We start from the raw sequence: 14502 nt of genomic DNA, 5'->3' as shown, positions 1-14502 counted from the left end.
TAGTCTTGGGTATTCCCACAAAGACATCTGTCACGGTTTGAAGGAAAAATCCACCTGCGTCCGTGACAGGGGGCCGTGGGCCCCGCAGGGGCCCTTGGCCGAAAGGAAAAAGTTAATTAGGAAAAGAAAACAGCGGCAACGATCTAAGGAGGCACACTTATTTACTAAGTACTATATCGAAATACAGGATAACACAATATAATACAATATAATTGAAGAATAAACTAACGAATCAAGCAAAATAGGAGAGAGAATGAGTCCCGTAACCGAGAGGCCTACTGTGAAATCTAGGCGAAACGGCGAAGGCTGCCACACACTCCCCTGAACGCCGGAACTCGAAAGACGTCAGTCTAGCCTGCGAGCGAGTTAATATAATGTCCAGGTCTCGTGACCCATCGTGTTGTTCTCTGGGAGATGTAGTCTTCTTCTGTAAGTTGCAGATTCAGTAAAATTATTCATGCTTTATATGATGTTATGATGTGGAATACTGAGAGCAAAATTACAAAATTATTAAACCATGACAACATCATTCCCCCATATGAGGATGTCATCAGCATACAGACAAACCCGGACACTGTGGTCCAACGTAACCTTCTCCATCTTCCGTGCCTATGCTCTGAGCTCCAGAGTGGGCGAGTGTTTGTACCCCTGGGGTAATCTGCTGAATGTGCATTGCAGTCCCTCCTAGTAAATGCAAACTGACTGTCCTCTGCCTTCCTCAAGGGGACCATAAAATACCTGTCTTTGACATCAACAGCAGCCAGAAAGGGGTGAGCCTGTTCCTGTAGAGCGGCAATCAATTCTGAAACATTTGGGACAGCTGTTGCTGAAGGGGCAGTGTTGGCATCCAGGTGCCTGTAAGTCTCCCACTTTCCATTAGGCTTTCATACCAGGAGAAGTCCCTCGACATTTTCAGCATACGGTGCCCGTCCTGTCCCTTGCCTATGGCCATCTGTCCCCCACAGGTACCACATCTCTTGCCTCATCTGTTGAGGTAGACACTGTATGTTCAGCTTCTCTTCTGGCTGCAGACCCTGGGCTTGGAGGGCACCTTGAGCCTTTGCCAGAAACTGGACCTGAAGATGGGGAGAACTCAACTTCTTCCAAGGCTGAATGCTTTCCAGAGGAGGCCAATGCGGCGGCACCACTTCTCTGAAGAGCATCTGAGGGAGAACCAACTACCACCATGCCTGAATTCTCCAACCAATCTCTGGGAGTATCACAGAGATTACAAGATCCCAGAGAAGTGTATGGGGAGGCATATGGATGTCCTCCAGTTCACCCAGCAATCCAGAGAATCCGGGATGAGGCAAAGAAGGAACAGATGCTGTCCAGTTGGAACACATCCTGGGCAAATAGCATTCGCGTGCCCAGGCTGCTGAGGCATAGTGAAGATAGTGCCGATGCAGCTGACAGTGGTTTGGCTGTGCTGAGTGTCCTCAATTTGACATCGGGGTGTAGTTCTGAATTGTCCCGTGTTCATCCCTGACTATCCGCGGCTGATAAGAGAACACATGGCAAATGGCATTTTATTCAAGTTTACACATCCTTATATACCCTTGGCACAGAGCCTTCTGGGCAGTAGGCATGGCTTATGACACCCACATGCTTGCGTCACGCATATTAACTAGGGAGGTGGAACCTTTCCCGTAACAACCCGAAACCCCGCTTTTCGCCTAATACACTACATTTCCCCCTCCCTATGGTAAAATACCTGTGACAACCCGATCGCTTTTATTCTTCATGCTTCTTTAGAGCCTCTCATACATCCGTTCTTGCTCACGTCTCTCTTCGAAGATTCCTGTCACCATCCGTCTGATGCATCCTTGGAGGCACTGAATGATACACGGTATGCAGATCAGCAGTGTGAGAAATAGAATGAGCCCTATTACTAGCACCTTTAATAATTGCTTAATCCAAGGTCCAATACCTCCAAATATACTACTCAGCCAGTTCCCAAATGGATCATCCTGGATGCCAGTCTTCTTGGTATGATCTTGCAACCAAGCTAACTGCTTATGCATTGATTCACTATGATCACTCAGGTTAAAACAACACATCCCTTCGACATCTTGACAACCATGCCCTTGAGCCAGAAGCAAGAAATCTATAGCTGCTCTGTTCTGAAGTACAGCATGTCTAATGCCGCTTACGTCTACAAGCAGGTCCGAAAGGAGTTGAGAAGTAACATTAGCCTGTTTTGCAGTCCAACAAGCCAATCTTTCAATTTCCTTCAAAGCATGTGCAGCCGCTACCTCAGGGGCAAGGAACGAAGCAAAGATCCTTGCCGTGGGTCCCCACAATTTAACATCATCGCCACATTCAGAATCCAAGGCGTGAATGCCTCTCTTAGGTCGAGTGTGATTGAGTGCCTTATATACCTCCATAATGTTGGGTGATAAAATAGTTAACCTTCCTAGATAACAGGGTCCCCCTATTGCATTTCTTGGAATCCCTTGCCAAGTGCGATCCCCACAGATAAGGAAAATTCCTGGGGGTAAGGCTTTAGCGGTATTATTATTCCAGACGGAAATTGTATTTATGCCGGAGCCTTTGGGAAAGGAGGCAACGACGCAGCCATTGTACCTGGAATAATTCCCACAATATACCTCTCTAACCGATTCATCCGGTCTGCTAACATTAAAAGTCGTTGCTGGTGGAACTCAGGACCCATTCAATGGATTCAGTGGACTGTATGCCCTTGTTACGTTAGGAGTGAAACCGCAATATTCCCCATCTCCGTTAAAGGTCCGGCTATTCTGGGGATATACAAGAGTAAATGGAGCAGATTGGTCAGTTTTGTGATCCCAATAAGGGCCTTCATGCCCCAGGAATTGCAGCATATCTAGACGTTTCCTTTGTGTGCCAAAAAATAAGCATCAAGGGCTCAGCCACTGCAAACTATTGGTGTCCCAAGTGTCATTCTGCACTGCCTGAGAGTCAAGCAACTCCACACTTCCTTGGGGTCCCCTGGAAGAGTGACATTTAACCTACAGATAATACATGCCATCCTTTTTCCCAAATAATTCATGGTATCATTTCCTAACGCCCTTAAGGTAGATTTCAAGTTCATACAGTCACGGTAACAACGGTGATCCTGGTAATAAGGCGGGCCCTTCCCAAGATATCCCATAAACACCAAGTCATCCCATTCTGGAATCCCAATAAGGCACATTTGAAAGGGTGAGGCAGCTGATTGTAAAGCAAGGCAAAAATGCATATTCCCCATCTGATTAGCCCATGTAACCCAAAGGTTTCCTGGCTGTTTAAGCAGGTGAATGCCCCCCACTGGTGACCACAATAAACACATGAGGTATATAAATGTCAACACAGTAATTCTCGTAGGCAGCAAAGATTCTTTGTCAGGGGATTCACGTCCCTTCTTCTTTGGTATCAACAGGAGCGTCTTCCTGTGCTTCTTTTGTTCTGGGTTCTCCGGTCTCTTAGGGCATCCAATCGGCAAATCCTATGAAGAAACACTCAGCTCTTGTTACTTCCTTAGCCTTCTTGTTTTGTTTAGCCAATTCTGGTTTAACTAGATGCGAGGGTACCCATTGAATATCCCCAGTCTCATTGCTCTTTACTGCTGCAAACCCCCTGCCCCACACTAATACAGTCCATCCTGATTCCCAGGACCCGCTATCACCTTTAACTTTTACTGGTGGGCCCTCCTGAAGGACCCTTGGCACAGAGCCTTCTGGGCAGTAGGCATGGCTTATTACACCCACATGCTTGCGTCACGCGTATTAACTAGGGAGGTGGAACCTTTCCCGTAACAACCCGAAACCCCGCTTTTCACCTAATACACTACATCGGGGACTGGGGCTAGTTCTCTGTCTCTGATGATTCCCCAGCCAGGGATGTGTTAGTCCAGGATTTGCAGCAAGAACTGGAAGAGAGCATTGGGAGAGAAACGGCAGGAGAGTCATCTGGGACCCTGCAGGTTGCATCTCTTGGCCCATCTGATGAGGCACACACTGTGTGTTCAGCATCTCTCCTGGAGCCTCTGTCTGCATCAGATGTAGATACAGAAGAAGATTCAGAAAGCTCGTATTCTTCTGAGGCTGCATGCTCTGCGGTGGAGGCCAATGCAGCAGCACTCCTCTTGTCTGTGTCTGAGGGAGGAGAAAGAGAAGAACCAGCTGTGGCCATGACTGAAGCGCTGGGAGAAGCAGGGAGTTTCCAGGATCCCACTGAGATCAGCAGGAGGGCCTATGGGTGCCCTCGTATGATTGGAGGACCCCGAAGAATTCTTGATGAGCGGATGTTGTCACGCTGGAATATTTCCATGCCAAGGAGTGTGATGAGCACCAGACAGCAAAGAGTGCAGGCAAGAGGTGATGCTTTCAACACTGCTGGCACTGCTCATGGCATGCCGGCCATCCAGCCCACAACATCACGGCTCATGGCTCTTATCGTGACTCTGGTGATTCCCGAATGTGGGCTGGTAGACTGTCAGTTGTGCGGGAAGAGTCTGGTGATGACAGCAGCAGTTCTGCCAGCACTGCTGAGAGCATCTATAGCCATTTGTCCACCACAGGATCCGCTGCTACACCACATGCAAGGTTTCTGCAGAGGTGCAGAGGAGCTGCACGGAGCTAAATCCCCAGGAAGAAAGTCATCTGCGGATATGAGGTGTAGCATCTTCCAGCCTGCCAGAAGCAAGCTCTCACCCAGAGCAGTCACCAGGATCCTCTGAAGAAGACTGGTAACAGCTACAACAGTTGCTGTGGCTCTGTGTGTTGCTCCCTGTCTTAATAATCAGACTTCACGATCTTCCTAAAATACTGTGTTTGTAATGCCTCTGATATGAGTCAGTGTTTAACAAGGGCAAAAAGGGCTGCTTAGTGCAAGATAAATACTCACACAGAAAGTTTAGGCATTTGTTTAGCAAGCTTAATTAAACAGCTCTCCTTGGTGCCTTTTTGAGAATCTCAACACCTTGATAAAGAAATAAGCTGTTTTTCCAGTTATAACTTCCTTTTCTTTGTAAATGGTAAGTAGTTTCAAAGATGAAAAGGCAAATTCTTATATGGTATCTTAATTTAAAAGATATTTTAACATTCTGATAAGCACAGTTATGGAATGCTTCATTTTGTTTGCCTCACTAGTCAATGAACAAACTTAGGGTAATTAGCCAAAGTGATATTTCACAGTCAGTCTTTGCATTTAGATTGTGAATGTGTAAGTTCAACAGGAAAATCTACATACGCTAATGAATAAAATGTCTCTCTACTACATGATACAAAGGAAAGAAAGATACTGTACTAAACTTAGGTTTAGTCATGTAGAATTATGAGAATGGGAAGCATAAACAATAATCAAATGATGTTAAATTAAACTTCCCAGATTGTGCAGTGTTTGATAACATTTTCCTGTGTATCTACTAAAGTTGCTGAACTTTTCTGAACAAACTGGATTAGACTGGACTAAAATGTCTCAGTCCTTTTGACCTTCCAGTTCACAGCACTATGTATGTACAGTGTTTGTATAACTAGGAAGCATAAATTGATCTAAGCCAAGGATGTGACACACAAAAGAATTAAAACAGAAAAATCCCATTCATGCCATGTAAATGGCCTGTTCCTTGATGTCAGCTGACTCTTGATTTCAGGAATAAAGTGTTTGGAAATTAATGTACATGATAAATGGGGAAAATGTACTTAATATTAAAACTAAAAAGCTGTGGTTCAAATAATAAGACACATTAATGGAAGTTTTTGCCATGAGTTTACAGATTACAGACATTTTAAAAAACCTTTTCACATGACATAAGTGAAGTAAACTAAAAAACAAATCTTGAACTGTAAAGTATATGAATACAGCATTCGTGAAGGAAATTCTGCCTTTAAATTACAGCCACTGATATCACAATTACATTGCAATAAAATAATAAAGAACTGCATTAGTAATATGCAGTAATTTAAATCTGTATAAACATAAGATACTTCAGAATTATCAAGGGAACACTTAGATTGATTGGAGCTTCCTTTTTCCCACTGCTGCTTAATTAATTATTTCTATTTCAATTATGGAGTCTCAGTAGGGTGAGTTAAAAGGGGGAAAAATGCAAAAAAATCCCATGACCTTTGCATTTTTAATTTTTCTTGGAATAAATTTTCTTGGAAAATTAATTTAATTTGAGCATAATTAGTTTTATTTTCTTAGCTTAAGCTGTCAGTAGCATTTGGAGCTCACTTGTTTTCATTAGAAAAATACATTTATGAAGGTCATGTATTTGGCACGAGTCCATTCAATTAAAAATAATGCACACAAACTTCTGTTTGTCTTAATGTTGGAATAAAGTAACACGTGACACTTCACCTGTAGAAGACTGGAAGTTCCTCTCTAGCAAGCACTCCGTTATACTAGTCTTTGCTTGTGCTAAAAACTGACTACCCAAAGGACTTTATGATGGTTTGGTCAAATTCAGGTTACCCTAATGTTAAATAGCATCCTTATGAAATGTGAGAGAAAAAAAACAGGAACCTCACAGACTAATGCCTGGATCCAAATGGGATTGGAGACAGAATTTTCAACTTCTGTAGTGGACTTTGGACATTATCACAAGTGGGAAATGCTTCCTACAGTGTTATTACAGGAAAGTTTTAATATTTAATATTTTAAACCAGTGCTTAGAAGAGTATCCATTCAGCAGAATCTAAAGTCTTGAAGAGGGCTGTACACTAAATTAGTAAACAGCTGCATCACAGAAGCTGCAAACGCATGGAGATTTGTTCTTCTGAAGAACCTACACAGAACATATACGCTGAATCAGAGAAATATGGCCTTGTAACATTTCTTCCAGTATTTCTTGTAAGCTTGCACTGGAACAAAGAGATACAGTTTTTCACAAGTATCTTTATTCAACCTCTCACGCCCCAGTGGTTATTCTGGATGTCAGAGGCTATTTTGCAGACAGCCGTACTACTGGAAATCACTAATGATTCCCCGTCTTACTGGTCATAGCAATAGCTGGGAAGTCAACAACTTCAGGCACTTAAGTCAATTATAACTTTCTCGCTCAGGTATCTAACCAGTAACATCTTCATAATATTCTGTTCTAAATCAAGCGCCAGTCAGCATGACAGTGTCTTCTTGTACCATTGCTAGAGATCTGTGCAAATCCATCATCTTCACATCACCCACAGTATGTAGACATTCTCTCCTCTTTGTAGGCCAGCTCACAGGATCCTCTCCAAACAGGCTACACTAATTCTCAATTAGTGCTGTCTCAGTACTGCAACATTATTTGCATGATAAAGGTACTTGTTTTCCTTCAACACGCTGCTTAATAATTTCATTTAATACTCCCTATTCCTTTTCACCCGCTTTTATCCTACTGTATTCCTTCAGAATATTTCTTTTTGAGCTACAGAAGCTAGTTTCTTTCTGTGATATCATATGGATAACATTTAGTCAGCCATTTTCATTTCTCTTTCCTTGTTTTTCTACAGCTTCCCAAAAAGGAAAATCACTTTGTTTAGATTCATGTCTTAGTACAGTGGAATGACTGCATCGATAGGCAGGCAGATGAGCTGGCCCTGGCCCGAGTTTTAGCTCATTGAGTAGACCTTGAAAAACTACTGGATTTCACATGAAAAACCGTGGGCACAGAAAATAACAGAGAGAAAATCTCATAGGAGTTACAGAGAGCACTATTAAAGGATGAATGGATATCAAAGTGTTGCAGGAGCTAGCAGGTGCTGTAGCTGAACCCTACTAAAATTTACCAGAGGTCTGGAGACTCTGGGAACACCTCTGTTGACAGGGAGCAAGTCAGTCTTATTTCCAGCTCAAAGAACACCCAGAAAACTACAGTCCTGTAAGTCTAACCTCAGTGCCTGGAAAAGTTATGGTGAAGATTATGCTCGAGGATACTAAGAAGCAGTTATGGAACAAAATATTTATCATTCATAGTCAGCGTGTGTTCATCAAGGGAAAGTCCTGCCTTAGTAATTTGTTAAGGGAAAAGAAATCAAAGCTCTTCACTGAAAACATACAATTCAATAGACTGAATATAATGACACTGTTTTTATTCCAAAGAACTTTGTAGAGTATCAAACATGCACTCTTTCACAGCTTGTGGAATGTCTGGCTGCTACAGAACATTAAAATCATGAGCTAATAAAATTGTTCTGCAGTGGATCTTGGTGCCGTTGACATTATGAATCATCTGTAAAATCATTATTGCTTAGATTCTAGTTTTGCTGGTGAATAAAGCCCCAAAACAAGGACAAAAAGAATTAAAAACATCTTCAAATGTCACTGCACTGAAATGAGGCATTTTTCAGAATTTCCAAGTATGTATTTTAATTAAGAAGAATGAACACATACTCTTAGGCCACAACATCTATCTGAACTTATTTATTCGTACATGTTAAGAACTTCATAGAGTTGTCATAGAGTTTTATCCCAAATAGTACAATACTTCAAATATTCACAGAAACATCAAAAACCTATGTTAGCAAATCTGTGGAAGCACATTTAAAAGCAGTGCCAAAATGATAAGGATGAACTTCAGAATCCTGACTTTTCAGATGCATCAACTGCTGAGCACACACTAAAGCAGTGCAGTGATACTCTAATATTCCTCCCTACTCAACATAGCGGAGTCTGTTCTGTGATACATTTTCATCAGTAGGAAAACTGATGACACAGGGTTGTGTTTTGTTGTTGTTTGGTTTTGGTGGTGTTCTTTATTGCACAACAGCCACAATGCTAAAATACTACAGTACTGTATCCTTCCTCTCTCCACAATAGCAACCCCCAGAAGAAATGGCTGTTAGGACTGCCTTAAAATATTTCTGCTCTTAAATGTTGAGAGGAAAGTAGAATGTAGTGCTCCTGGGTGCCAAGGATTCCCACACAGCTGTGCTATGACTAGAGCTATGAGCATGTTATCTCCAAAGATTAGTAGAGTGGATTCTGCAGCTTTTAGTTTGGTTTCAGTACACACAATATGAATTCTGTTTCCTAAGTGATATTGCCTTAGCATTATATTACCTGGCCTTCTTTTACAGACAAAGACTATGAAAGAAAAACCAACATCCTGTTATCATTTTCATTGCAAATCAGATCCTTATCCCTAGAAAAGTTGGAGGGGGTTGTGCAGTAATCCATTAAGCACTGAAACTCATTTAATGTTCGTTGCAGGATTCGAAAGTTCTCTTGTAGCCTTGAAACAAGCATAATGCAAACACGGCATTTATTTCATGGCCTGAAATTAGACTCATCTTAGAAAGTTTTGTTAAAAGAAATTATGCATTACTATTTACAATACAGTTGTTAAGATTCCTGGGAATAACAGGTTGTCACTTAACAACGTTTTCCGAAAAGGAAAGGGCTCCAGAGCCCTTCACAAAGCCAAACATCTCTGCAGTTTGTACACATCAGTAGGGAAGGGAAATGAAATCTCTTCAGTTTACACAGAGTGCAGATCAGTTGCCCTGCCATGGCATTCTTTATTGGAAAATTCATATGTTTGTGTATATGGTCTTTATCCTTGCTTATGACCTGTATTATTTACTCACATTTTGGCAACTCTTTTGTCCCTTTTTTATTCTATTGCACAAAGGCCAAGCATTTTACTTGGATTATCAAACAATTTATCTTCAAGTAACACTATATGAGGAATAGATGTTAATCTCAGATAATGTTATTGCAAATACTAGTGCTAGCTAATAAAAGAATGTAATAAAACATGGATATCTGCAAGGAAGAACAATTTAAGTATCATTAAAACTTTTCATTTAAATACAATCCCTTTCATTAGTTTTTATTAGATTTTGAAAATAAGACTTATTGTTGTTATATTCTTACACTATCTAATGAACATAATCCAGACAGCCCAGGAACATATGTTCTTCAAATGGAATGCTTTGACCTTTTCCCTTTGTCCCTGAGCAGGGTCACTGAAACTGGTGCACTTTGTCCTGTTTTGGAGAAAAGCATACAAATTTAATAAACAGATAAATAAATAAATTGAAGCACTTTGACCAGCGCTCAGTCCTATCTGCATTCTACTATGACATCGTTAGCTCTTAAATTCACTGACATAAAACATGCAAACGTCATATGTGACTATTAGTGGGGGAAAAAAAATAGCAATTGCATTCTTTATCTTTGCTTCCATGAGTGCTTCTATATTACATATATTTTTCAGTTAGCGCCACAGAATGTTGTGGTGCAAATATGTTCATGCGTTGTGTGCGTTATCCATCCCTGGCATTGAGCACCTACTGCAGCCACAGAATTCTGGGGAAACTCATGGAATTTGTGCTCCTTTTGCACACCACAGCTAATACCAGCTTGTCATGATCCAGACCTGCTCCATTTTATTTCTGTATTTTTTAATTCATTTATTTTAAATTCATCTTTACTTCATCTTTTTATTTCATCAAAAAGAACAGCTAAAGCAATCAAGAACCCTGAAGGCAGAGAACTATGCGTAAATCACAACTAATTTCTGTTAATAATGGCTGAAAAAAACATTTGGAAACTTTCACATTGATGTTTTTAGACAAGTATGTATCGATACCCAATTTTCTTTGCAGACTGAGCATAAAGGTGATTTTTAAGCAGGAAAACATGTTAAAAATAAATGAAAGCATGCATATTTATGCTTATACATAAAAATAAATAAATGACAAACAATTATAAAGAAATATATAAAAATATAAGGATTTCACTAGATGATGAGCGTGCATCATTTTAATGCTACAATAATATCCTGTAGGCAAGAACCGCTCATCTCACAGCTGTTTCATCTGCTGAGTGGGCAAAATACCAGACAATGAAAAAATAACTACAAAGAAGTACCACAAAAGCCTTAAATAGCAAATAAAAGGCTTTTATTCCGCCTAATTAAAAAAAAAGAAGAAAAAAAGATTCCCCATGTTTCAGCATCTGTTAATGCCCAGTTAATCCAAGATAAGTGAATGCTAACATGCAGACAAAAGAGACCTTCTTGATACCACATTTGTGTCTCACGTTACCATGTGAAACATCTGAAGAATGTTTTTTGGATGGCCAACTACATCTTTCCTAATTACCTGTGCTTATAGGTTTCGATCCATCTGATTAGGACAGGATTTTGTATATCTGAATATATGTCTTGTATTCTTTATTAGTTTGTCTGTTGGGTACACAAACAGAAAATATGGATTTCTGGTCTAGACTATTTGTTTAAAAAAAAAAAAAACAACACCAAAAGTAGAGAGGCAAAACATTGAGGAAGATTGCTCTGTTGCTTTTAGGGGATGTATTCTGACATGCATGAAGTCTCTATAAGAAAGGGTGGTTACTTGCTATTCTCTTTGCATCCACATTCACCGTCACACTGTACAAGTGAATATGAAACCAGAGAAATTCTGGTACTTCTCTTGTGCCCTAAATGCCAAGAGGTACAGCCCATAACCAACTCCTTTTGCAGTATTATAGTAAGTAATTCACTACAAAATGGAGAGAGATTAGCGAGTGAGAGAAAAAAACCAACAGGTTGAATTGTAAATATGCATGTGGGCAGCCTTTCTTAAGAAATGTCACAGTACTGCTTTCATAGTTGAGTCACTGTCAAGGTAAAGCTTGTTAATCTCAGACTCTGCCTATCTGATGCTAAGCTGATGGATCTGTGCAGATGAAAATGTATTTCAGCTTCTCCTCCTTCTTGTTACTGACCTCTGAAATGAAACATTTTCCATGTATATATTCTCCCAGAAGAAGGGAAAAGCACCTGGCGAGTCTTTCCTAAAGGAAAACCCACAAAAATATGAGAATTTATGATCTTAATTGGGGAAGGCATGAGAAGCAGTAACAAAAAGAAAAGGGAAAAAAGATGGACCATGGAGAAAAAAGAACCAGCTCAGTCGTATGGCTGAAGACAGAACCATACAATTCACCCTTCACATTCCACAGAGAGCAGATAAGCGAGCCCCAGTGTATACTCTGGGAGAACATCTCTCTCAGGAGTAGCTACCTGGTCTGTGAATACAAACTGTAGTAGTTCCAGTACAATATTTAAGTATCTCTTATGCAAAAGAACTTTTGTGTTCAGATGTTTCTTTCCTTCATCCATTAACTGAGACGATTTCCTGTACGTGTAGGCAGATATACACATCAGGAAAAAGATATTAATAAGCATGTGATAATTACACTGCACTGTGCATAGCGTTGACAAGCACAAACATTTTAGTGCCCAGCTGTCCTCATCCATAGAAGGCTCGATCAATATTTCAGTTTTATGAAGAGATAAGTGAACTCTTCCAGGCAGAATCTCTTTACTGTACAAGGGCTATAATCAACATGTGCAGAAATGATTGTATGGATCTGGAGTGATAAAACGTTGTGGTTTAACCCAGCAGGTGGCTCAGCACTGCACCTCTGTTCACTCATTCCCCCCAGTTCACAGTGGAATGGGGGAGAGAACTAAAAGTACAACTTGTGGGTTGGGAGAAAACTATTTGAGAAAACAAAAAGCACGTTCCTTCCTCATGTTCGTGTCCCTAGGAATATGCTCCCTGCAAGAGGCAACAATAATGCTGGGAGCCACACAAAATTAAAACTTACAACTGGAAGTGAGAAGGAGAGCAGGAACTGATGTTGTCTATGAGGTTTTCTTTAAATAACACTGTTGGCCACAGGGCAGTGAGCACTGGGGACTGCTTCTCACAGAATCACAGAATCACAGAATTATCAAGGTTGGAAAAGACCTAGAAGATCATCCGGTCCAACCATTACCAATACTTCCCAGCTAAATCATATCCCTTAAAATCATATCCCTCAAACCAGAGGGACCATAAGACAGGCAGGTGCTTTGCTTGATTCATAACAGCAAAAAGACCTTTTCAGTTGGAGTTCAGCTGTAAATATTAGTGATGTACCAATCAGTCATTTGACCCTAAGCAGTTACAACAGCTACTTTGTACGCTATGAGGATTTAACTACACACAAAAAAATATGTCACCACCTGTACCTGTAAATAAATCTGCATCTAAAGATGCCTAGTGCTTGTCTACTACTATGAGGGATACTCCAAAAGTAATGCCTCCTATATGATGATGCTGCCTCACCATGTCAGAAGTGGATGCTGGTGGCATGGCAGCAGAGGTTGAACCTTCCCATCAATATCCTATTACACGTTGTTGCTGTGTGACAGATGGCAGCAGATGGGCAGTCTGGCAGAATGTATTATTAATACAACTAAATCTATATCATACTGTTTTACACAAAGTAAATAACTTTCTTCTACTTAAATTTCTTAAGGAGCTCAGGTACTCAGAACAGTGTCTCCAGACAGTTTGAAAAGACAGCTAAGGGACACTGGCTAACACTCAGATTTTGCTACTCCTTCTCCTGTGGTGCCTGGTGGGCAGTGGGAACAAGAAGGTGGTTCTCACAAGATTCAGTTCAGGTCTATAGTAAGTTCTTCTGTCTTCCTCTGCTTCCAGGATAGCTTGAGCCAGATCTCTGTTCCTGGTGAATGGAAAGAAGATAAGATTACCAGGGGGTCTCACAGAACAGGGATTTATATGAGATGCTTCATTGTGTGAAACTTACAGAGAAAAAAAAGAGGGGGAGAAAGGAAGAACAAGATTGGGAAAAGGAAAAATATTTCAGAAGGCAGGAAATGAAACAATTTCTTATGGAAAACACAAAGGTGTTTCCCAATCCCATTTCTGCCCCCTTTTTTGCAATTAGCAAGGTGCCTTCAAAGTTCAGCCTTATTCAATAGCAGACAGAGGTCGGGATCTGCTCTCATCCTGCAAACCTGCGGGTTTGGTTAGAAGAAGAACAAAGAGGAAATGGAAACATTGCCCAAGGATGGACTGTGAGCAGTCTCATCAAATATGTGTTTAACACCACTAAATGATGCAGCGTATTTCCTTTGCTGAATTATGTTGATTACATTTTGCTGCATGTTTCAAAGGGTTTAAGGTGAAAAAGAGTTGAACAATATAATTTAGATTTAATATACAGCAAAAATGCTTTTTAGAAAAATACTATCAATATATAATATTCTTCACAGCTGGGCTCGCAATGAAACAAAGATGACTTTTGCCAAAGAAAACTCAAAGCACTCAGACCTCATGGACTTTGAGCTACCACCATGGAATGCTTCTGTAATAATGTGGAAATTAAAATACACACAATGAAATGCATGCAAAATACATGCAGTAAAAGCTGTGAAATCTTCCATGCATTCGTGCAGTTGTTTTGTTCATTGCCATTACATTTCTCTATGAGTTTTAGAAGACAGTCTTCAATGAAAACATTTCCAGTGAGACTCGTGTTCATGAAAAGTGTTAACACTGTCATCAAAATAATTATATAAACGATGTGTTTAAAATGAGCTCCAGACTTCAGCCTGGATCATGTTCAGAATATTTTATGCTGTTTCAGGGCTACAGAATGACAGCCGTGAAACAACTGCAAAGCCCCAGAGTAACAGGGAAATGGGCTGAACTGCCCTGCTTGGCACAGGCAGCCTGGCCGCCAACACAG

General features: G+C 40.6%; 1 protein-coding gene and 1 long non-coding RNA gene across 9 annotated transcripts in view; both read right to left on the bottom strand.

Moving 5' to 3' along the window:
- Positions 1-1751: 1751 nt before the first annotated feature.
- Positions 1752-2514, bottom strand: LOC146758956 (endogenous retrovirus group PABLB member 1 Env polyprotein-like). Its single transcript, XM_085511990.1, has one exon. The coding sequence runs from the start codon at positions 2385-2387 to the stop codon at positions 1752-1754; it is 636 nt and encodes a 211-aa protein (XP_085368116.1). The 5' UTR covers positions 2388-2514.
- LOC107317314 (uncharacterized) overlaps positions 2514-14502 on the bottom strand; it is a 94182-nt gene continuing 82193 nt past the window's right edge. For 7 of the 8 annotated variants that reach the window (XR_014932940.1, XR_014932938.1, XR_014932936.1 and 4 more), the window contains one exon: positions 11192-13473. This is a non-coding gene — a long non-coding RNA (uncharacterized LOC107317314). Of the gene's footprint in view, positions 9936-11191; positions 13474-14502 lie in introns of those variants that run through there. The other variant, XR_014932937.1, reaches the window with a different exon arrangement.

This window comes from Coturnix japonica, chromosome 11 (genome assembly GCF_054131305.1).
Source record: "Coturnix japonica strain WE chromosome 11, WE-NBRP24, whole genome shotgun sequence".
NCBI classification, from domain to species: domain Eukaryota; kingdom Metazoa; phylum Chordata; class Aves; order Galliformes; family Phasianidae; genus Coturnix; species Coturnix japonica.
Note: the sequence above shows the minus strand (reverse complement) of the source record. Positions and strands in the feature narration are given on the sequence as shown.

Bases quoted from the DNA above. Each gene is read 5' to 3' on its own strand.
- LOC146758956 (XM_085511990.1), bottom strand. From the start codon at position 2,387: ATGGAGGTATATAAGGCACTCAATCACACTCGACCTAAGAGAGGCATT.